General features: G+C 39.9%; 1 protein-coding gene across 6 annotated transcripts in view; it reads right to left on the reverse strand.

The window, feature by feature from the left end:
- phldb2b (pleckstrin homology-like domain, family B, member 2b) overlaps positions 1-22,920 on the reverse strand; it is a 40,305-nt gene continuing 17,385 nt past the window's right edge. For 3 of the 6 annotated variants that reach the window (XM_041967877.1, XM_041967876.1, XM_041967880.1), the window contains 19 exons: positions 22,334-22,453; positions 20,297-20,481; positions 18,853-20,085; positions 15,739-16,131; positions 14,882-15,043; positions 14,558-14,695; positions 13,228-13,356; positions 11,545-11,700; positions 10,960-11,070; positions 10,774-10,848; positions 10,038-10,190; positions 8,788-8,931; positions 8,528-8,627; positions 6,959-7,109; positions 3,614-3,704; positions 3,238-3,384; positions 2,275-2,494; positions 2,097-2,182; positions 1-1,904 (listed from right to left, as the gene is read on the reverse strand). In XM_041967877.1, the coding sequence (XP_041823811.1) occupies positions 1,764-1,904; positions 2,097-2,182; positions 2,275-2,494; positions 3,238-3,384; positions 3,614-3,704; positions 6,959-7,109; positions 8,528-8,627; positions 8,788-8,931; positions 10,038-10,190; positions 10,774-10,848; positions 10,960-11,070; positions 11,545-11,700; positions 13,228-13,356; positions 14,558-14,695; positions 14,882-15,043; positions 15,739-16,131; positions 18,853-20,085; positions 20,297-20,481; positions 22,334-22,453 (3,935 nt within the window). In that variant the 3' untranslated portion in view covers positions 1-1,763. Of the gene's footprint in view, positions 1,905-2,096; positions 2,183-2,274; positions 2,495-3,237; positions 3,385-3,613; positions 3,705-6,958; positions 7,110-8,527; positions 8,628-8,787; positions 8,932-10,037; positions 10,191-10,773; positions 10,849-10,959; positions 11,071-11,544; positions 11,701-13,227; positions 13,357-14,557; positions 14,696-14,881; positions 15,044-15,738; positions 16,132-18,852; positions 20,086-20,296; positions 20,482-22,333; positions 22,454-22,652; positions 22,701-22,920 lie in introns of those variants that run through there. The other 3 variants (XM_041967881.1, XM_041967878.1, XM_041967879.1) reach the window with 3 other exon arrangements.

Raw genomic sequence — 22,920 nt, forward strand, 5'->3', positions numbered from 1 at the left:
TAAGATATATCATTTATTATTCATATGGTGATACAAAATTAAGAAACATGCATTGATAATGACATAAATACAGTAAGATGAACATAAAACAATTATAGAAAATACAAACTATAGGATTAAAGGAACTAAATAAAAAAAAATTCAATAGCGCCATCACATGGTAAAAATGACAACATATATATATACTTTTGTTCTTGGAGTACTTATAGAGACGACAGAAAAATATACATCATATCAATAGGACAGCTACTTCGGTAAAAAAAAAAAAAAAAAAAAAAAAAAAACACACACAATGCAACAAGGCAAGATAGTACATATGCTTGTCAGTGGACTGAACATAGTATGGATGGAAAAGCAGCTTTACTGATCGTAGTGGAATATTAATTTAAAGCACAACATTTCGTTAGTGGTAATACCTGCAAATATAATGTGTTGAAAGCTAGTGGATAAAAGCAGCACAGTAATCAGTCAACTTTTATAATTGACAAATGTACCATAAATCTGTCTGCATGACATCTTAATTAGAAACTTTAATCCTTGGCATTGCGTATATGGATAAATGTGGGTCTCAAAAATGCGATAGAATGTGTGTAAAAATACTGCCGCTAAAAAATATCATAAAGAAAAAGGCACAAATCTAACTTTTAAGTTGATAATTAATCTAAACCGTTCTAAATATTTCAAAAGTACAATTTTGAAACAAAATGTACATTGTGCCACAACGATGTGCCTCTCATGTGTATCAGTTCTTATTGTTACCTTTTAAACAGCTGTTTAGTGTGTGTTTCAGAGTGTGTGGCGATGCTTTTGTAAACCCAGCACATTAAGGTGTTTTTAAAAAGACGATAATAACAACCAGAAAAAAAAATCAAACTCAACCATGTTGAGTGCCTAATTACACCACTGCTCAGGACTATAATGTGAGGGTGTTTTTTGGAATATTGCATAACAATAGCACCTTGGAGCTACAATAGAAGCCCACAGTAAAAACATGTGTACATGAAGCATGCACCAAAAACAGGCACTTCTTTACCTAATGTGTAGATATACACATCATCATGATGTATGCATGCAGGTCCATACATACTGTTAAACCTGAGAGGGGGGAAATAAAACAAAAAGGCTAAAAAGAGCTGCTGAGTCACAGTCTGCTCTCTTCTGAAGAACATTGTACAAAGCTCAAAGAAAAAAGTACTTGGATTAAACCCATTTCTAGCTAATGTAGATTCCTTTATGCTTGAGGAAAATTATGAGACAAATCTGAGCTCACCCCAAAGCAGACTGTTGAATCTGATCCTACTGTTGGATTTAACAAGAGACTGCATATGAATGGTGGAATTACTGCCCTTTATATTTGTGCAGATTCTCACAAATGTTTGAGACCAATCAAAGCCTGCCATCTTGACTATAATACGACGGTTATCTCCAGGGTTTTCCCAAGAATAAAAAGGCACTTTTTTCCCCTCAATGTTTTTTGTTTGTTTTTACACTTCCCAATGAGGAGAGAGCACAAGTAATGTCATCTCTTTTCAGACAACCAATCAAACAAGCCAAACTTTTCACCACCTGTATTCTTTTAGGAATAAATTGGAATAAAGTCAGAAAATTCCACGGAAGCAGATCAGCCGGACACTGTTCATCTTAAGCTGTAGTCCACTCTCAAGTGAATAGGCGCATTTACTTGAAGGGTTACTGACATAAACTCCTGTCAGTAGAAACACAATATAAACAACCAAATGCGCATGTCTTCACCACTACCTTCACTACACCATGAAATGGGTGTACCCTTCAGCGCCTGTGACGATGACATCCATCCAGATCCTCATCGCCTCGGGAGACGGCGCGACCATGTAGTAGACTCTATCGTGTGTCTTTACGCTGAAGGTTAGGGAGGGGTTTGGACTCTGAAAGATCAAACAAGAAAGATGAGGGAGTTAGAAAGGCAAGAGGTGATGCAGGATGAAAAGAGGAAAAGACAAACAAAAAAAAAAAAAGATAGGGAACGAAGATGATGTGCTATGAAAAACAGAAATTCCCAATTTATTTTAAATGAATTCATGCAAAATGCAATATATGCAAAGCATGTTAAAACGTACCTTATGTGCACTCTTTAAATGATCGTAATATACTTCTTCAATAGCTTGGAAGTAAATCACTCCTTTCAGCTTGGCTTCATGCTTATCTGCAGTCAGTGTTACAATATACGCAGATATATAAACAAACGTGAAAATGATTTGTGTCTTTATTTGTGCATATGTGCGTTGCCTGTATTACCTGCGTAGTAGGTGAGTGTGCGTCTGTTGCGATCAAAGACGAACCAGCGTTTCTTCCAGGTTTTGATTTTGCCTCCCATCTTGACCAGGTAACCTCTGCAGGTCTTTTCAGAGATGGACAAGTGGAAGCACGTGTCTGTGCTGTGGCCCGCTGACTCAATGTGAGCTCGCAAGTCAAAATCATCCTTTCTCACTGGCAAGTATCGAGTTAGCGGCCGGGACTGCGGGATACGGTGATAAAAAGATTAACAGAGAAAGGCTTGTTTAAAGCACCGATAAACATGAATTTCTTTGTTCTTTTTATGCATCATATAAATCACACAGATGTGTATCACATGTTAGGAGACTTTAAAGGGAATGAGTCTTTATTCTGCTGCCAAGAGTTGATGGTCCAAAGAAAAAAGCTGAAAAGGATAGATGGCGTTTATAATAAGACCTGACAGCAGAGAAATGACTGAAACCACTCAGAATGAGGAAAATGTGCATAGAACATACAAAAGTTAGCTACAGAAACAAGATGAAATGCAATATCAAAAATGAAAAGTTAACTCTTCAGACGTTACTGAAAAGTTGTAGTATTTCACTTCTCTACAGCCCTTCACTAGCCTACACTAGAAAAACCATATATTAACAGACACTAAAATTTTGATTACAGGTTCTTTTCACTGACTGGAAGAACATGACCACAGCTGAAGCAAATGTTTTTTTTTTTCTAAAGATCACATTCAAATGAACAACCCTGTTAGAAGGGGCCACACTGTCTTGTTGTGTGGTTGAAAGACACTTCATCTGTGGACTTCAGCTCAGAGATGTGCTGAAGCAACTCGGGGCACTAATTTGCCTCATCTTCATACTTTAGACCACAGTGGAAACACACACACAAAAAAATCTCTGGAACTTTTAATGCCAGACACTTTCAAGATATGTTTTTTTTTTTTTTGTTCATCTTGTTTTCCTTTCTCACCTGCGCTCTCTGTTTTTCCCTCATTTTAACCTCACGGTCTATGAGTTTCTGACGCCTGCTCGTCTCCTCCTGTAACCTTTTCTCCAAATCCTCCCTTCTTCTCCTCTCCTCTTCCAGGGCTTGTTTACGTATTTCCATTTCCCGTTCCTGAATAACAAAATTATCATAAAGTTTCAGAACACACAGCGACATAAATACAAAACTTGTGAAATAAAGCAGTGATGTGCAGAAATATCACTCTTAAGTTAAAATAGTATGACCTTATGTTAAACGTAGGAATTTATTACAAAGATCAAAGCACATCAGTTAGCAAAAAAAAAAAAGAGATATGCAGTTACAACTGAAAATAAGTCAATATAAATTGTGCATTTCAAACCTTGTGCTCCAGGAGGCGGTTTTTCTCAGCTTGTGCCTCTCTGAGCAGGCGCTCCATCTCCTCCAGCTTCGCCACATTTGATGTACTTGCACTGCAACAACACACAAAACAGCCATAAGAAAAAGAAAACATGTTTTCGCTGCACAACCACTCAGAAAAAAAATCCTTCAACTGGACAAAAAAAAGGATATTTTATCCATTGTGAAAGATGCGACTTTACACTGCATACAGTCAACACAGAGAAGCTTAAAAAAGACTTGTGTTTAGTATTCCAGCTCAAAAAAAGTCCTCTGAGAATACTCCTTATTATTCACTGTTTATGCATGTGTGTATATGTGTGTGTGCCCCATCAAAAAGAAAACCACTGGGAGAGGAAGCAAGGATGTAAAGGTAATTTTAGGATCAGACCATTCCCATTCTCTCTCTGACAGCCTTCAGTTACAGAGAAGTGCAGAAGGTCAGATGCAGATGGTCTGCACATGGTGTGTATTCTTTGCAAACATCAAAGGGAAAGGATTCGTGTATAAATTTGTCTGTGTGAGACTCTGTTACATTCAACACAATTTCTCTTACTAATTTTCTTTCAAATTCTGCTCTCCCTCCCTCTAACATGCATATACAAGCAAACACATCACTTCTGAGGACATTTCCTTTTTTTTCCCCCATTTTTTCTAAAACAGATATTCACTAACCCTAAAATAAATATAACTTTCATAAATAAGCCTGAAGATAGTAGGGATTTGATTTTGAGCCTAAAAAGGGAAGGAAGCCCACCCACACTAACAATGAAAATTGTGTGAACAGAAGTCTGTAAGTATACACACACACACACACACACACACACACACACACACACACACACACACACACACACACACGTCTCTCTAATCTGGAGCCAGAAGGAAATGGATACTCCGTGTTGGTGTGTGATGATGTCATAACATTGTCAAGAGGAATGGTTCACATTATTGTAAAGTATACAGAGATCAGGGAAATGGGGAGGAGAAAAGTGGTAACAGCAAAGAAAAAAAAGGACTGAGTGGGAGGGTATGGAATGAAAAAAGCTTGTGGAGAAAATAAAAAGCTTTTTCCCGCTCTGTGGTATTTTTTTTTTTCCATTTATATAATTTTATATCCAGCTTGATGGCTCTCTTTATTTGAAATTCATCCCAAATGTAAGATTCTGAAGATAAAAATCTGCAATTCTCACTGCAGGATCAACCGCTTGCTTCAAGATTACAGATAATTTGATATCAAAAACTGTCATTTACATTAATAGGACAAATATTCAAGTTCCATCCTCACAATTGCATTCACCATTTCCATTTTTACTTCTTTTTTTTTTTTTTTTTTGCAACTTTCTTACCTTAATCGATGAGAGGGAACTGCACTCATAATCATTGTGCACCAGCCCAGGTTACATTTATCCTTCAAATGTCAAATGTCTCCTTTTTCTTGTGCCAACACACAATATTTCCAAAATGAAATGCATCTCTTGCAAGACAACCAAAAATGCAGTTCTATTATAAATCCACCTTTTCATCTGGGATAGATCCACATCTCAAAAACATGCCTTCCAATCCAAACCAAAGTGGAAGAATGTAATCCAACTGGAGCCCAACTGAAGATCAAAAATTACAATGCAAAGAGGTCATTCTGCAAATGCTTTCAAATCTGCTGAAACAAGAACATACCATCCTGCAAAACAAGACAAGGGGGAGAAAAAATGGATCTAAGTACTTGAATAGGAGAGAGGGCGAGTGAGCACACATGGTTTAGTCCAGAAGGGGGGCTGCACCCCCAGATGTATCTCTGCACTCATGCTAGTTTGTTCAGTTCAACTGAACCTGAGGGTGATTAACACACACACACACACACTCTTATACACACATACCTTCATGTTTTCTGTCTTCCGTAACCTGATCCCTAGAGCACTAATAAAAAAAACCCTTAACTTATACAACACACACACCTCAACAAATCCCACTCTCCAGGAGGGAACATGAAAGCCAGGAAACTTTTCCACACTTTTTACATTAACTGACTTCCTATTTGAAGTCCCATTTGGTCTCCTGTCATTTTTCAGTATTTCTCTCTTTGTTTTTGTCTCTTCGTTTTCTTCCAACCCCAAAGTATGTTACATTCACACAGACTGATTGTCAGAGTTAGTTCTTGGTACATCCATCAGCAGTATGGATGTGCACTTCTAATCAACTAATCAATTAGTCAAAACGACTAAGTCGACAGCTGTTTTAAAAATCTACTACTGTTTGGATGAGTTATGTCTCAGTGTGAAGAGACATAGTGCTGTTTACTGCCTTGCGTTACAAGAATAGTGTGCTCGCTTTAAGGTCGAGCTAGCGAGTGGGAGAGAGACAGCATGTCAGCTGGTTTGACGCACAGCGCCAGAGTTAGAGCAGTAGGGTAGAGAAGCAAAGGGAAGACTTCAGAGCAGAGGAAGTTGACTGTGCGAAGCTACTTGTTTAGAGGTGAATGTTTTGCTACAAGCTTTAGAAATAAACATCACACAGCTCTTTTAGTTGCAGCAGATTCCAGTATCTGCTTCACCACTGCTGGGTAAAGGGGGCTAACCCTGAAGCTAGCTGCAGCTTCACCCAGGAGTAATTACCTCTTCTCTGCCTCCCGACTTCAATTTGGTGGCGGAAACAGGAAAATTTTACAGCTGTTTCTGTAAGAGTTTTCACCAATAGTGAAGGCAACACACCGGAGAAGCACGGTTACTAAACCGTAACAGAAATGTTGAGCTTCAGGAGCGAAAAGACCAGACAGAAAGACGAAGAAAATAACGCTCCTGTGGGCGTGGTGTTCAGTTCACCTGGAACACACACATTATACAAATAACATCTCACACGTTTTACAGTTTCCCTTTGGAGATCGTATGTTTTTTTTTTTTTTATTATTCGTTATTGATGGTGTAGGAGCCATTTGTTTTTATTTGTCTCTTGCATTTTTTAAATTACAGCCACAGGTGATAAGGGGCATTCTAATTAGCTTGGATGTGGGAAAATCACACAGTTTTATCCGCTATCAGTTTTTCGTTTTTTTGCACCTTTTACTGTGATTAGAAATATGTCATCAGCGTAGCGCACAAAAGATAACTGAAAATAAATGGGAACTTCACCAGCATGGACAGTGGCTTTTTGGACTGATTCTTGAAGCGCGTAAGAAACTGATCTCTCCTCTCACCAAGCTGAGTGGCTAAAAGCCGTACTCACTATAGATGGCATTGATGCCACATCACTATGAAATCATGACTAATGGGCTAATTGATTTTCAAGGGCCTGACTAGTTGACTTCAAAAATCACCTAAAATGCCACACTTACCTGGAGACATTGTCAGGTGAGCAAGCAGAGATGCTGGTTTCAATGGAGTCACTGCTATCCACACTCATCGTGTCAAAGGCCTGGTTGTCACGGTAACCAAAGGCATCGAGGTAGACGTTAGTCTGGGAAGCTGCTCGGGAGCCTTGCTGGCCTGAATCCAACAACAGGAACAAAGAAAGAGAGAAAGATAATGGTTTTAGTAGATACTAACATAACATTCTTCTTGCTCCCATGTGTTGTACCTGTCTCTGACAATCCATCTGGGGCAGTTTGCCCAGGTGGATCCAGATTTTGAACACAATGCCCCGCCACTGCGACACGTTCCTCAGACGTCCCAAGAAAAGGTACACCGTAACGGCACAATTACTACTCCCCAAGAGTAACTCACACTAAACAAAAAGCTAAATAAAAAGCAACTAAAGAAAAAAACAAAATCCTAAAAGCAAGCTGAAGCAGTTCAAATATGTCTGGAGAAGCAAACACTCAGACAGAAGAATGATGACAAAATGACAGATACTTTGAAGAGAGACTAACTCAGCCTCAGGATACAGGAAGAGGCACACTCACAAAAACCCTGATACCATCAGGCCCATACAGGAGACCCACCCAACAGATGAGCCAGATCAAGGGACCAAAGGGACCAAGGGACCAGATACATGCGGCAGTTACCAGGAAAAAGAAACAGAGGCAAGAGACACTGAAAAAATGTAAAATCTTAACATTACATAGGAGAGTGATAAAAACCATGTATAAAAATTAAAACCGGTTGATGTTTGTAGGAAGCACATGCATAAAGTTTTACTCTCAGATGAGTTAACAGCTGATATTCTTAATGATCTGAAATGGCTAAATAAAGCTTATGTGAATGACTGAGATAGAAGAAATCAGCTTTTCTTCTTAAACAATTAACGATTAATGCACATGAATTGTTTTCATGAGCTAACAGAGGAATCAAGTAGCAGCCATCCCATACTTGCATTCCTTCACTATCTACCCACAGATAAACAAATGGGCAACACTGTAATTTTCCAAAACATAATGAGGTGCACACCCAAAAAACAAAACCTCTGTCATCAACTCTGATATATAAAAGGTTTATTTTCAAGTTACAACAAGAAGATGAGTGTAGTAAGTATAACACAAGGGGGAAAAGTCCATAAAGCTGTTTTTACTCATTAAAACCAGAGAATGTCTGGAGAATCAGATAACAAAATTGTTCTTAGTAATGTGCAGTGCAATAATAAGCGCAGTGCACTATACGTTATTGCACTGCACATTATTAATACTCGCTGTGCATTTTTAAAAGATTTTCTAAACATGGGCATGACTGCACTTAAAAGGAAGCACACCCAGAAAATGTCAAGAACATTTCACAGGTGTGGTGTCTAAGTGAAAAATTATTAACTTTTTAAATTATTTAAGTATTTAATTTTTTCGTTTTTCACTTAGAGACTACATCTGTGAAATTTTCTTGACATTTTCTGGTGGGTGTGCTTCCTTTCAAGTGCAATTATGCCCATGTTTAGAAAATCCACCCTGTGCAATCTCGATCTGTTTGTATGAGTATACCTCTATGAAGACGTCGAGTTTCACTTTCCTTGTTCGAAAAGGAAAGAATTCTTGGAAGAATGCTGCCACAACTTGTACTCTGCACCAGAGGCTGATGGGGCTATAAAAGACCAAAATATATAAATATTATTTACACACACACACACATATATATTGTATTATTTTATAATACAATTAAACTAAATGCCAAGGTTGAGAATTGAAACCATCCAAGCCATGATCTTAATGCATACATAACCATCTACTGCACACAACTGTACCTTAGTTGGGAAGTTCCGTCCGAGTGTTGCACATGTAAACTGAGGGTTCAGCATGGGAGTGGTCTTCTTTCTGGGTAAAGTATCACTCAGATGTGACCCACCGTCCTTCTCAGACCGCTTTCGCTCCTCCAGCAAACGAAAATGCTAATTCAACCCACAGAGATGGAAGAGATGCACGCGGTTATCAGCTATTAATGTTATAATTTAAAAAGCCTAATTAAAGTCAAACCATTATGTCTCATTTATAGAGAGTTTATTTAATTCCTAAGAATTTCTTATTTTGTTGCCCTCTAGTGGCAATAGACACAATGGCAGTCATGCAAGCCGAAGCTCTTCTGAATCTCAATCACTTCTGTACCTTAAAACCATATTTTGCTATTATAACAACTATACACTGACAGAAAAAAATAAAAAGTCACAACTTGGATTTAACAACAAAAATAGGTAAAAACCATACATTGGAAAAGTGCTGCAAGTGAGTGTCCTGTCATTCCTTAAACAGATATCCTTCTTCCCGGCAAAACTCTCCAGCTCCTCCTAGGGATAATCCCTACAGTAAGTCCTGGGTCTCCCCCAGGCTTTCCTTTTCTGTAAGGTGTGTCTGGAAAATCTCCAAGGACAACCAGAAGGCATCCTAATTAGATACCCGGACCACCTCAACTGACCCCTTTTGATACGGAGGAGAAGCAGCTCTAACTTCTTAAATGTTAACTGTGACAGCCCTAATTCCAAGATGACAATGACAGGATTTATCAAGCTCAAATAGTATGAAAAATTAATGAAACTCAGCATAAAGTTATCAACAAGATTCCATACTAAAGCTGTAACCAAAGTTAAAGGTGGTCCAACAAAGTGCTAAAGTCTGTGACTTTTGATCTTTGTCAGGCAGTGTAAATCTAATTTGAATATTCTTTACACAACCACATACATATTACCTGCCTGTGTCGTTGATGATGGTTTTTGACAGGAAGGGGAGGAGGGGGAGTTTCAGGGAGGGGGGAGGGGTCTCGATATGTTGCCATGATCTCTGGCCAGTGCACAGAGGGTGTTTTGGGAAGGGGACGAGAATTTAGATGGGAGAAAGAAGAAGACGAGGAAGAAGACTGACAGTTGGCTGGTGGAGAAGAACGACAGAGCTTTGAAAAAAGAAAGAAGAATTGTAAGAAAACTGTGCGAAATAAAATGAGACAGCAAAAGGAGTCAGGGGAAAGATACAGACATGAAAACACCCTTCACACCACTACACACACCTCGTCCTCCGTTGGTTTGGGGGTGTCGTCGTCAGGGGAAAGGTTTACCTCGGACTCGGGAGAGGCTTTGGCCAGAGAGGGGGCAGGGGAAGGTTTAGGGTCCTGCCCAAGCTGTGAGTAAAGCTCATTGATTTCACTGACAGTGACATAGCCCTGGAGGGTATCATGAGGAGAAATAGGGGAAAGAGAATGGGTGAGGCATAGCATGAAGTGAGTCAGCCACATTAAAATCTCACACATGACAATTAGTTGTTAGAATGCTGCAGAATTCCATGGCAACAAGTTACTTACAAACAATACTGTTAAAATACACATGACAACAGACATTCAAGATCCAGTCAGTATTAATATACAGCATGTGAGTTAAAGCTGCTCTCACTGTTAATGAAATAAGGGTCAACTCAAGTTATTGCAACTATTATTCCTGCATAACACAGACTAGTAATTACAACAATAAACCAAAAGGGGCAAGCAGAAGACATTAAGGAGAGAAGAAAGCACGAAATAGACTTGAGAAGTCTATCTGCATCTCGAGGAAAACAAATGTACCTCGGCATTCTTGAGAAAAATAGAGGAAAGGAGGGACTGACACGTGTCAGCCAATAAGACTGAACCCTAGCAAGTAAAGAAGGAAATCCAAATGATTAAATCTAAAGGATTCTGCCCACTTGATGAGTTTTAAAGGTTTCAAAGAGAATTGTTCTCATCTTGTCTACAAGCTGTCAATCAAACCTACCTCCCTCATAGTGAAACTTCTCCCACCAGTGAGGTCAGCATATTTTCTTTCCAGTAAAGCAAGGCTCTCCTTTTCCTTACGGACAGAAAACAACAAAAGAGAAAGAAAAAAGTCATCAAAATCAAACCAAACTTTATCAATTTTCTACACAAAAAACACAAGAAGCAAACATGGATATCCTCGTACTCTTTGCAGCATTGACTCAAGGTTGCTCCTCTCCTTCAGGAAGCTCTCCTTTTCTCGTTGAGCCTGTTGGATAATCTGCGCTGCCTGCTTTTTCAGCGTTAACAGTCGCTCCTAAAGGAGAAGAAAAACAAACTTAGTGAAATTATCTTAATTTATTATGGGGGTCATACTGTGTGAAGTTAGCCTATTTATTATGGTTCAGGAGCAAGGCTATACCTCAACCATACCTCCCATCACTCTTCATCTCCATCTCCTTCCTCCCCCCTTACCAATCCATCCTTTCCTCCTTCATCTATTCACCCATCTTCTCCTTGTGTCACCCTTTCATCCCACCTTCCTCTCTCCCTCATCCAACCACCTCTCATTCATTCACCCCCAACATTTATTCACCATTTATTTGTTCATCCATCCTCACCCTACCTCTTTCTTTTTTTTCATACTCCCTCATCATCAATCCGCCATTCCTCTCACCGATTCATCCCTCTTTCTCCCTCAACCATCCATTCATTCATTTAAGTTCTTATACTGGTGTGGGGCCCTCCTTGCTAGTGAACTGCCCCAGAAAAATACAAAGAGAGCTGTTACCTTGCGTGTGACAGTGCTGCGTTGGTAGTCTGCGATGTCCCTGAGAAGATGTTGTGTATGTGTCTCCTTCTCCTCATCTTGCCTACTCTCTCTTTCTAGCTGCTGAAACTCCAGGTCCTCAAACCGCTTTGTCTCTGCCTCAAGCATCTCACAGTCCTAATAAACATTGGAAAAAAACACACACAAAATTTTAAAAAAAGATAGTGGCCCAACAGAACACTACATGCTAATGAGTGAGGAAAACGATGAGCACATGCTGGTGTTCATGAAAGTCTGTGAAGCCTTTTAGGTTTTATTGTAGGGGCCATCCTGGCCCAGATGCAGGTAAACAGTCCCAAACGACAATACTACCACCAACGTAATGACTGGTATGCTGTAGACCTGTGAAATAGTGGCACAAGCACAGGTGTGTTATTGAGGGCTACATTCCCTTTATATTAGGTTCTGCTTCTATAACTAACCAGCGTGTGCAGAAGCGATATGCAGCTTAATTAATACAAATAATACATAATGAGGTTTTTGTTTATATATCATAAGTCACGTCATGATCACAACAGTGGTGTCACATATGTTGTGATTTCTTAATAATCTGCAGCCCATGTTATCAACACTAACAGTAATAAACAAGAGAAATCTTTAGGTGCTTATGAGTCACCCTGGGTTCTTTTATGGCTGTGCATATGTTGCTCTTGAATGATTGTTTGTGCGTCACTCCTGTGATGAGTTACAGTGGTCATGAATTTACACATAATCTGTCTGACAGTTTATTGGTGAATTATAAACTCTTAAATATTTTTTTTTTACCTTTTACAGTCCTTTGAGCAAGTTTCACCTGTAAATTAACCAAGACATTCATATTCTTTGAAAAAAAAGAACAAATAAAAAAATTAAATATAATGGTGTCAAAGTGTTAAACTTTCAAGGACTACAGAAACATTTTTATCTATTTCTCAGACAAAAATGTCAAACCTAATGATGTAAGTGCAACCAGATTTCTCCCTGAGAGATGATAATAGTCATAGTAGTGTTATACATCAGTGTCATACAAAGTCAAACACAAACTTTTCAACCCAGAACAAACTGACAGATATGAACAACCCAGACAAAGAAATCCTTGGTTTTTCCCAAACACGTAACACGTCATGCAAACACCCACACACAACTACTGTTTGGGTCAACATGCTACATTTTACAAACTACAAGCATTCCCAAAAATTATATAAAACTGTTTTTTAAGTAAGACATTGTTGCATGTAAAACAGAAAGGCATTAAACGCCCTGCCCAGATGTACCGAACGGTCTTGCAGCCTAAATCCTAAGGCACTTTACACTCCCATACAGGCTTAGCCTTTCTGATGAAAGAATAGCATGAGGAAACAAAGTCCAACAGAATTAGTTAAAAACTGAAGGTGGCTGTGGGGAAGCTGGGGGAAAATCAGCCCTGAAAAAGCATGCAAATTAACATGCAATTCAAGTATAAAAGCACCATGTACCTTTTCCATGAGTCTGCCACTTCAGTACCTTTCCATGTTTATGCACAAACTGTTGCATTTCCATGTTAGGTTGAATATTTTGTTGCAAACTTGTTACGTTTTCCTTACATGGATTCATTGGCTCAAAAACGTCTGCACATATTTCCCTGTGACTCTGTGTGTATGAGTGGGTGTGCATGTGTGTACTGACCCTGGCTAGCTGCTCCTGCAGGGGCTCCTTGGTGGCTTCAGGGCAGCTGTCCAGCTGGGAGCGCTGCTCACACACAATCTGAGCCAACCTCTCTATTTTGCCCCTTTCTGCCTGCAGCAACTCGCACGCCTGGCACACGTACATACATGGAAGTACGCACAGTCCCACACGACGACATATACACCATGTACACATTGTTCATGTGTACATAAAAATACAAAGACAAGCACAAACAGACACACAAGACAGAGAGAGGATGGCTGAGTTAGTGGGGGATTGAAGAGCCACAGTTAGTTACTACAGCGATCAGGTCAGTAAGGCTAGCCTAGAGGGAAGGGAATGAGTAAATCTGGCAGAGCAATGGAGAGCTGGTTAAAGGAATTGAGGAAGTGGTAATATGGAGCTGGTGTAAACTGTGTTTTGTGTCCTGCCTTTTCTCCAGTTTGTTTGAATAGAAATGACTGAAGCAATGGGTGGGAAGGGAAAACAGGACACATGGAATGACTCACAGAGGATTAACAATCACATTAATGGTTCTTCCTATAAACACAACATACACAGGCACCCAAAATGTGTGCAAACACAACTTGATCCAATGGTGAACTTCGGTTTAAAGCGCTTAGGGTAACACTTATCTGTCTGATCATTCTGTCTCTCTTTCCCTTACTCTGTCACTACCATGGTGGGGGTTTATCAGCTACACTGGCTGCGGCTGCATGGAAATTTCTGAGGCGGGCCGGGACTCAATCCAACAAATGGGAATGTCCAAGTGCCAAACTAAAACAGCACACACACACACACACACACATACATGCATGTACACACACAAACTCATAACAAATTCCATCTGTTTATCCACTTACACTTCCCACTCTGTCCGTTTTACCAATGAACGGCATAAACGTAGAAAGCAGACACACATTCTTGCTTGCATACATTTGTAGATGTCTTGGAATATTGAGTGTCAGATAGGATCGCTTGGTGACTGGTGCACCCTGGGCAGTATTAGCAGATATATATTTGGACCAGAAAGAGCATGAGAGGGATTAACACCTACCACTTGGTCACATGACCCTTGAATATAGGAGAGTCTTTGGACTGCCTTTATATATGCCACAAAATTTCTGGTCAAAAGCTCTTAAAAGTTTATGTTTGTATTGGGTTTTCAAAGTTTTTTTCATTACACGTTTATGTTTCTTACCTTCACATGATTATTGATATCACATCTAAAGGAAGAAATTAAAATAATTTGCCCCTTATTCGATGGATGGACACTAGCTGTGTGAAAGATTTTAAATCTCTGGTCTCACTTTATTAGTCTATTAAATACCTTTTCTTTTTCCTGCTTGGATTTGGTCTCCATGTCTTCCATCTTGCTGTGAAGTGCTTCCAAAGCATCTTTTTCCCGCTGGAGAGCAGCAACTTCTGACTCCTGCTCTGCCTCAACGAGCGCTCGCTCAACCTCCACCTTCAAGGAGATAAAATTTACAAAAAAAACAATCACCATGGACCTACAGTATGTCTGGTCTATTTTTACTTTTAACTAAAACTTTTAACACAAAACAATAAAACAATATGCAGGTTTTAACTTGACATGAATCTAACTGAATTCTGAGGATGGATTTTTTCCATTCATCTTGTCTCCTCTCTTTACCTCTCTGGCAGATTCCTCCATTTGGTTATCCAGCTCTTTGATTTTCTGCTCCAACTCCTCCATGTTGTTCAGCACCTGAATTCTCTCCTCCTCCACACACCTCACTTCCTCCTCTGAAGGCATCAAGTCTAGTCCTCGACGATGAGTTGAATCCTCAAAAGTCTAAAAACACCAATACAGTCATTGATCGAAGTGCTGAAGAAACAGTTTAATGGACAACTTTACATGATGTGATCAATTATGTGGTGTAACGAATAAATCTGTGTGCCAGCGATGTAGTACTATGTCATTGTTAATGAGGGACCTATGCCCTTCTTGCTCATTGCTGGATATTTCAACAAAAATCATGCAAAACAGCTAAATCCTGTTTGCTTTTGCAGTGCTCTGTGCCATTTGTGATGATTGAGATGAATTTACATCTTACAAAAAATCTTGGTAGATACAAGCAAGCACACAACCTCATAAATAAGCAGCTGTCAATTCAAAAAGGTAACGCTTGGCCGGCTCTAATCTAATAAATGAGCTGTAAATATCTTCCACCTGTGTATGTGAAGGATATTGCTATCTTTCAAGCATTAAGACAAGGGATCCTTGTTACACTTATGTTTTCCATAGAGAATAGAAAGCATAAACACTTCCCGCATTAATCTCGGCTGATATTTTAAGAAGCTGATCAAAGTCATGTTATCTTTCACACACAAGATGATAAGACACCCAACATTTTATCTACTTTTTACAGAGACTTCCATTTGTAGCTTTAGATTTATTTATTTGTGCGTGTGGAGCAAATTAATACTTTAATAAAGTAGAGATGAGCTTTCTGGTGAGCATCCAGTTAAGCGTCTTATGTGTTATACCTCATTTCTTTTCTGTGTGCGTGGAGAAGGTGAGGGAGCGAACCCCCGCAGACTGACAACAGCTGACTCAGCCCTGAAGTCTCTGTGTCCACTGCTGCGTCTCTGTCGTACCTGCAGATCATCATCATCATCATCATCATCATAGTAACCGTTCTCTGGTCCAGGAGAAGTCATGTGACTGTTCCCTGCTGTTCCGTTAACAATCGAAGAGTCCGAAAACACAGATGGCGTTTCATCGTCGTCATCATTCACTTGGAGCTTTTCGAGTTCCTGGTTGATCTTCTGAAGGTCTGCAACAGCTGAAGCGGAGGTCTGAGCTACTCCACCTCCATCACATTCAGCCCGACCCAGCTCAGAGCAAAGAGACAAGATGGTTTCTAGCCGCTGCCTCTCCTGTGATGACCACACAAAGGCAGACACAGATATGGATGAGTTATAGGCTGCTTTACTACTACATTTTTAGTGTTTTAATGTTGTATCCTAAATTAAATTACTTAAAAGATTAAGCTAAAAACTGTCTCAGGCACTGCTTCTTATGTTGGATTCTCTATAAAAATCGTGTAAATGTTCTGTACTTATCTACATTAAGACTACATCCTAATTGGAGTCAGATTTTAACAGCTCAAAAAAAAAAAAAAAAAAAACACGTAAAAATAACAGTTTTGCAAGGGTAAAACAAGATTACCTGAGGAAGCATCGTAGAAGTCAGTAACTCCAGTTAAAATCTTCTATAAAGTCCCAATGCAGCAGTATTTACTTTGTACTCAGTACTATCCCTTTACATATATTAGCAACAGACTGTAATTAACTATAATTAGCATATTCTGGTATGAACAACTCCTTTCACTGACAGTCCCTACAGCAAAGTTTTCTACTTCCACAGTTCTGCTTTCCTGAGTACAGCTATATGTGGGGAGTCATGGAAGCTGCAAAGAGTCAAAATGATCCCTTACTGTAACATCTCCCAAGCGAGAAGTATATGAGCCACACAGCTAGCCTGTTGTAAGTAATATTAGATACAGAGAGGGGAAAAAAAAGAAACAGACGCTTGTGTGTGTGTGTGTGTATGTGAGCAACAGAGGGAGACCGAGTGAGCTAATAAGAAGGCAGACAGCTGACAACTACAATCGGAAGTGTGCATGAGAACAGGCCATGACTCCAAACACAGGAATGTGTCCGTGTGTAATGCTGCTAAGGAAACAGGACACTTTCCATGGAACTGTGTTCTACAAAGTAATCTGGATCAGGTGAGGCTTGTGAAACTTAAGGCAGTAATCTGCCATTTAATTAAGACCTAAGAAAATATTTTACCTGGTGAAAAACTGCTACAAAAATGTTATTGGGCTCATCACTAAAACCAATTATTTTTCAGAAACAAAATATAAAAGAAATCTATTTTTTAGATCAAATTTTGTGAAATAAAACACTGAGTACACTGCAAAGGAGGGATGTTCATATACATGTATGAGTGCACCCTAACAAATAAACACATCCTGTTTATAATGTGTAATGTGAACCAGGAGCTGATACAAAACAAGCCTGTGTCAGTTTGTCACCTTGTTCTATTCTAATAGATACAGGCCTCAGTGGAGATCCAAGAAGATCAACAGCCAACTGCAGAGAGACAGAGAGACGAAGACAGAAAGATAATGAAAGAGTAAAGAAACCAATAAATGGGGACAGTGGAAGCGAAAGATTTGGAGAAGTAGGAAAGAAGGTGAAGAAAATGTGAGGCGCTGCTTTAGCCTTACACAAAGTGCATTGGCATGAATGTGTTTTGTCTTCCTTATGGTCATGGTTTTCAAGTGAGAAAAAAAATCAAGTCTTTTTAATGGTAAATAAAAAAAATTCTTTCACGTAAAGATAAACCTTCATCTCTTAACCACAAGTCCTTACGAGCAAAAGCTTTTCTTGTCAGTGGCAATTATTACAACTCTTCTCTCTACATTTCAAATGACTTACACTTCAAAACATCAACTTTTTCTAATGGTAAAAAACAGGAACTGAGGTTCAGTTAAACCTCACCAAACACTTCTGAACTGCACAATTTTAAGTGTCACAATGGGTGATTTTGTGTACTGTAACTTAGAACGTGACCAAATACCACTTTGATGTAAACAGAAAGGGGTTTTCCAAAACTGCCACTAGAGGGCAGACTAGGATAAAGCAATAAGAGATGATGCCCTACATCCACTTTAGAGCCATACTGAAATTGTGCTTGCAGTCTGCCTTCAAAGCTTCAAAGCCAGAACTGCTAAAAGCAACTCCCCATTTCAGTACTTGTTATTTGTAAACTTTTCTTGTTCTTATTCAAAACATTTCTTGCTCATATATATATATATATATATATATATATATATATATATATATATATATATATATATATATATATATATATATGTGTGTGTGTACACAAAAAAAAGACTGAAGGCTTGCAAATCTTATGAACCACATTTGTACAGAATTAAGCAATAAAGGGACTCTTAACATAATAAAGCCTTGGAATAGACATAAAGACAGGAAGACAGTGTGATTATAACCCCACTTGTTATTATGTGTTGGGCCTTTGTGTGTTTATCCACCTGCTACAGTATCACTCTGTAATCTTGGTTTCTCTGACCCACAGCTGACTTATGTGTTCTGTGGCTCCTCAGTGGTACAAACCACACTGGGCGGACCTCCAGATGACTGACATAAACATGCACCCCACATATACACACACACACACAGGCACAATCCAAGCACACAGTTAAGAATAGTCCTTTAGTACGGGCTAACTGCCATAAGCATCTGTTGAGTGGTAAACCTCACCGAGTGTGTGTGTGTTAAGCTCCCTGAGAGAGTATGTCTGAAAGTCCAGAGAGAATGTTCTTATGAAAGAAGCCATTCCTAAATGCCATCACTGTCATCCACAGCAAATACTGGCATGCAACATGTCTTCTTATTCGTAACCAAATGTTAATCAGGTTCATCAACGTCATCAAGTGACTTTTATTCCTATGTAATTAAGTTAATTCGTAAAACTATTCAACCCTGATTCAAATAAAAGTTATGGGCTTAGTCTTTAAATGTGATAATTTTGGACACAAACTATGCAAACACAAAGAAACTCACCAGTCTCTCTACTTCCTGCTCACGAAGTCTCTCCTCTTTTTGTCGCTGATGGTAATCTGTCAATTCTTCCTTTCCACTCAGTGAACTGATACTCCCCCTTCTTTCCCTAAATCCCCCAGGTGGAGTCACCCCTGCCTTTCCAAATGACTGCCTCCTCTCCCCCAGGCCCACCCCATGTTCCAGCCCTGCCTTCCCAAATGAAGCTCTCCGCTCTCCAAGTCCTTCCCCAGGAGCACAGTTGAGTTCTAGGCCTCCTCTTCGTTTTTCTCTCTCACCAAAAGACAGATCTAGTCCTGAGGAGATTCCTTGGCTGGCCAGACGCTCTACCTCTGGAGGGCTAGAACTTGTGGAGCTGACAGAGCCCAATGAGCTGGTGGAGGTTAGGCTGAGTTTTTTGGCAACACGAGGGGAAGAGGATCCTCCTGGTTTTGATGGGATTGTCACATCTGGTGGGGCAGCTGTGGGAGAGATGGGGTGACTGGTGGAGCAGGAGCTCTTAGGGGAGGAAAGGGAGATAGACACAACACTTTCACCCTGAGAAGTGGCCTGGATTTGATTCCTGCTGGAGGTTTGCTGGCAGGAGTAACTAGAGTTGTGGTTGAGGTCAGCGCTGGTATTCTGACCGTTGTAAGCATCTTTGCTAAATTTGTAACCCCCGGCAATATCAGACCGTCGTGGAGGAAGTGTTGACAAGGTCAGCGCTCCATTGCTATCACCACGGGGAGATGGGGAGGGACAAAGGCGAGGCAGAGAGCGGCTATGCCCTCCTGTCGTCATACTATTCAGTGAGCCTGTTGAATATTTCCTGGTTCGACCGCTGGAAGATGACTCTTGGTTCCCATAAGTACGGCGGCCTAGGCGAGGGCTTGAGGGCATGCTGACTGCACCTCCTGTTGATGGAGTGCGGGATGAGGAGGAAGGAGGAAGAGAGAGGAGGAAACTATCGCTACTGGCAACGGAAGTAGAAGAACCTCCACCGTTCCACGTGGACAGTAAAGGAGAGGAACCTGGGTTGTGCAGTCGCCGGCTATCGCTGATTCCGCCGTTGTCCTGACCGCGGTTAACTGAGGAGCGCAAACCCAGAGATGAAGGGTCAGATCGTCGTCCAGGTGAAAGATGGGGAGCAGATTTCAAAGACACAGGTGGACGATCTGAGCCATACAAACGTCTTGCCTGCTCCTGATAGGCCGATGAAGACATTGCAGGACTTGAGACAGGTGTGGTGGGTGGAGACTGAAAGAGAAACAGAAAAAAAAAACATGAGAACTGGAAATGCTTTACACTGTAACAGAGCCAAAGATAATGACCCAATCCTTATTAACCATTTTTAGTATTGAGGGTAATAAGACGGAATACTTCAGAGGCCCTGAAAAAGAATTAACAGAATTAAAGAATTAATATAATAATATAATAAGTCCTGTATTGGAACTTCATGATGGCTGACCTGTGTTACACTGAAGTAGGAGGGGTTAGCATTTCCATTGGCTCTGAGGCTGTTTTCAAGGGCAATTTTCTTGCGTTGTAGGGTGTCCATCAAGTCCCTAAGCTCAGAGGCTGACCGCATGCCCCTAGCACTACTGGTGCCCCCCACCACTGCATGGCTGTAGTCACTGCTAAACTTCAGATAGTCTACAAAGGGGAAAGAAAATAAAACATTACTTGAGCATCTACACATACAGGTTAAGGGCAAAGAAATTTAGGAGTTTTAGATGTAAAAAAGAAGAGAAAATTATGTGTAAAAGAAAGAAAAAGAATGGGGCACATACAAATAAGCAAGAGAGAAAAGGGAAACAAGAGAGAGAGAGCATGTGTTTTTACCTGAACCTGCAGCTATTCATAAATGGGGCCTTGGCAAAACAAACTTAGCCAAAACAATTCACAACTGGCAGAGAATCCCCAAGAACAAGAATCAACTCTCTCACACACACACAGACTTTGCATGTAAATGCACACTCACACAAAAATCATCTATTACGTCCAAAACAAACAGTTCAACTTAAGCTCAGTTCTTAGAATAGAATTTTGGTAAATGAAAGAGAGCAAAAAATATTCTGGACTACTGTTAAGAGTTCTCCCACCCTGTACAACTAACCCATAAATAACTTGTCATTAGACATGCAGGTGAAAATACATTAAAAATAACAATATGCTAGAGACCAGCCCATTTTTCAAATCATCTGTGGTTTTATGTGGAAAAGAAGCTATTACAACTTTCAAGCTAAGACCACCCAGTATTTAACTGCCACATTCACCCAGACACACGTGTACACACATAGAAACGCTTTCAACTGAGAACCGTGGATCTGCCGAAGAGAAATACAAATGTGCTTATTAACCAATGACAAGAGTGTAATGGATTCATTAACATTTTAGCTTAGCTATGTTGTGAGAGAAACTAAAATGTCTAAAAGTGTGAGACATATGCGATTGTGTCAAACTGTACATGGTGCAGACAAATAGGGCAGAAAATGAAAGACATCATAAGATCTAAAAACACACGCACGAACACACACAGTGTTTGTGTCCATACATGGGCAGATTTATACTGGAGGCCTGGAGTGGATAAACCTCTTCTATCATAATTCTCTGCTGTGCCAAGCCATTCGTGCCTTTGTGTGCAGCTGCTCTGTAAAGGTGCAAATGTCAGGGTATGAATCATAAAAAAACCTAACAGATAAAAGGTATTGATTGGAATTGTTGAAAATAAGAGTTTTGCTTATGTGTGTGAATGTAAAGCTGGAGGAGATCAACATACATTCCTTGTGACTAGGGTTTAAAGAGCAAGAATTCCACTGAATGTAGCTCAAACATTTAAAGTGCACACGGCGAGTTCACAGACCGATCAATCACTGAGGAGGCACCGCAGTCCAGCTGTAGCACCACGGCAAAAGAAAAGAGAAAGGTACCAGATGACAAAAACATTCCAATAAGCTTTGAAATTTTAAGTTCTAGCATGTGTGAGACAGTGGGTGCATTTAATTTTGAGCATCTTGGCTAAATGTTGCCCAGCCACACCTCCTACACAGCTTTCAGAAAGTTAGATAAGGTCTAATCCTTGTTTTGAGAAACCTAGGGAACTGTGATAAAAACCAGGCTACTGTGGCATATCAACACTTTTTCAAGGATTCCAAACATTCCCATATGATCACAGTGGCTGAAAGGGGAGCAATTAGATTCAATTGAACACGCAAGATCTGAAACCTGGAGGCACATAGAGATGTAAATGACCAGGTTCCATGTAAGCATCATATCCTCTATAAGATAAGACAAAAATTCAGGACATTAGGGTGTATGTACACACTCAGACAAAACGTGTGTATGATGTTAAAGTGGTGCATCAAAGAAAGGATGAAAATAAACAAGCTGGTCAAGCAGATGGAGAAACTGCAGAATAATAGCAGAGAGGAGAAGAACAGAAATCAAGACCAAGGATAAAATAAAGTTCAGGGTCAAGAAAAAGGGTTTTTGCCACTCTAAGTACCTGTGTTGTAGGCTAAAGCTGATACTGGGCTCTTTTGTGGAATCATGCTCTTCATTCTGCTGGCCTCTTCAGGATGGTTGAAGCGGAACAAATATGACTTACCCAAACACAGTGAATATCCTGGAAGAAAAAGATAAGAAAACAAGATTTGGAATAAAATCAAAACTACTTGAGTAGACTTATGGCGGTTATTATATGACTGCAATTATGCGAACTGACTATGATCATTTTGCAGTACTCTCAAGAAACCTTTCTATTCTTTAGGTTTTTACATTGCATCAGCTAAATTGTGCCCCTAAGCTACTTTGGTTGTATTTACATGTGAAACACAGCTGTGGTCAGTCTGCATCTGCTCTGTGGAGGTGTCCTAGTAACCCATGAATGGGTAATAACCATTGTTTGTCTAACATGTTGCTGCATTTAAGCCTAGATGCTTTTATTGTCAAAGTATGCAAACAAAGTTGCTGAGTTGTTAACAATAAATATAAACGATAAACAAGGACATGGCCCACTGTCTCACTCACAAACATTAGGAGGAGAGAGGGGGCATAGTTGCATTGTTAATGGTATTGTAAATTAAATAACCA

This window comes from Melanotaenia boesemani, chromosome 18 (genome assembly GCF_017639745.1).
Source record: "Melanotaenia boesemani isolate fMelBoe1 chromosome 18, fMelBoe1.pri, whole genome shotgun sequence".
NCBI classification, from domain to species: domain Eukaryota; kingdom Metazoa; phylum Chordata; class Actinopteri; order Atheriniformes; family Melanotaeniidae; genus Melanotaenia; species Melanotaenia boesemani.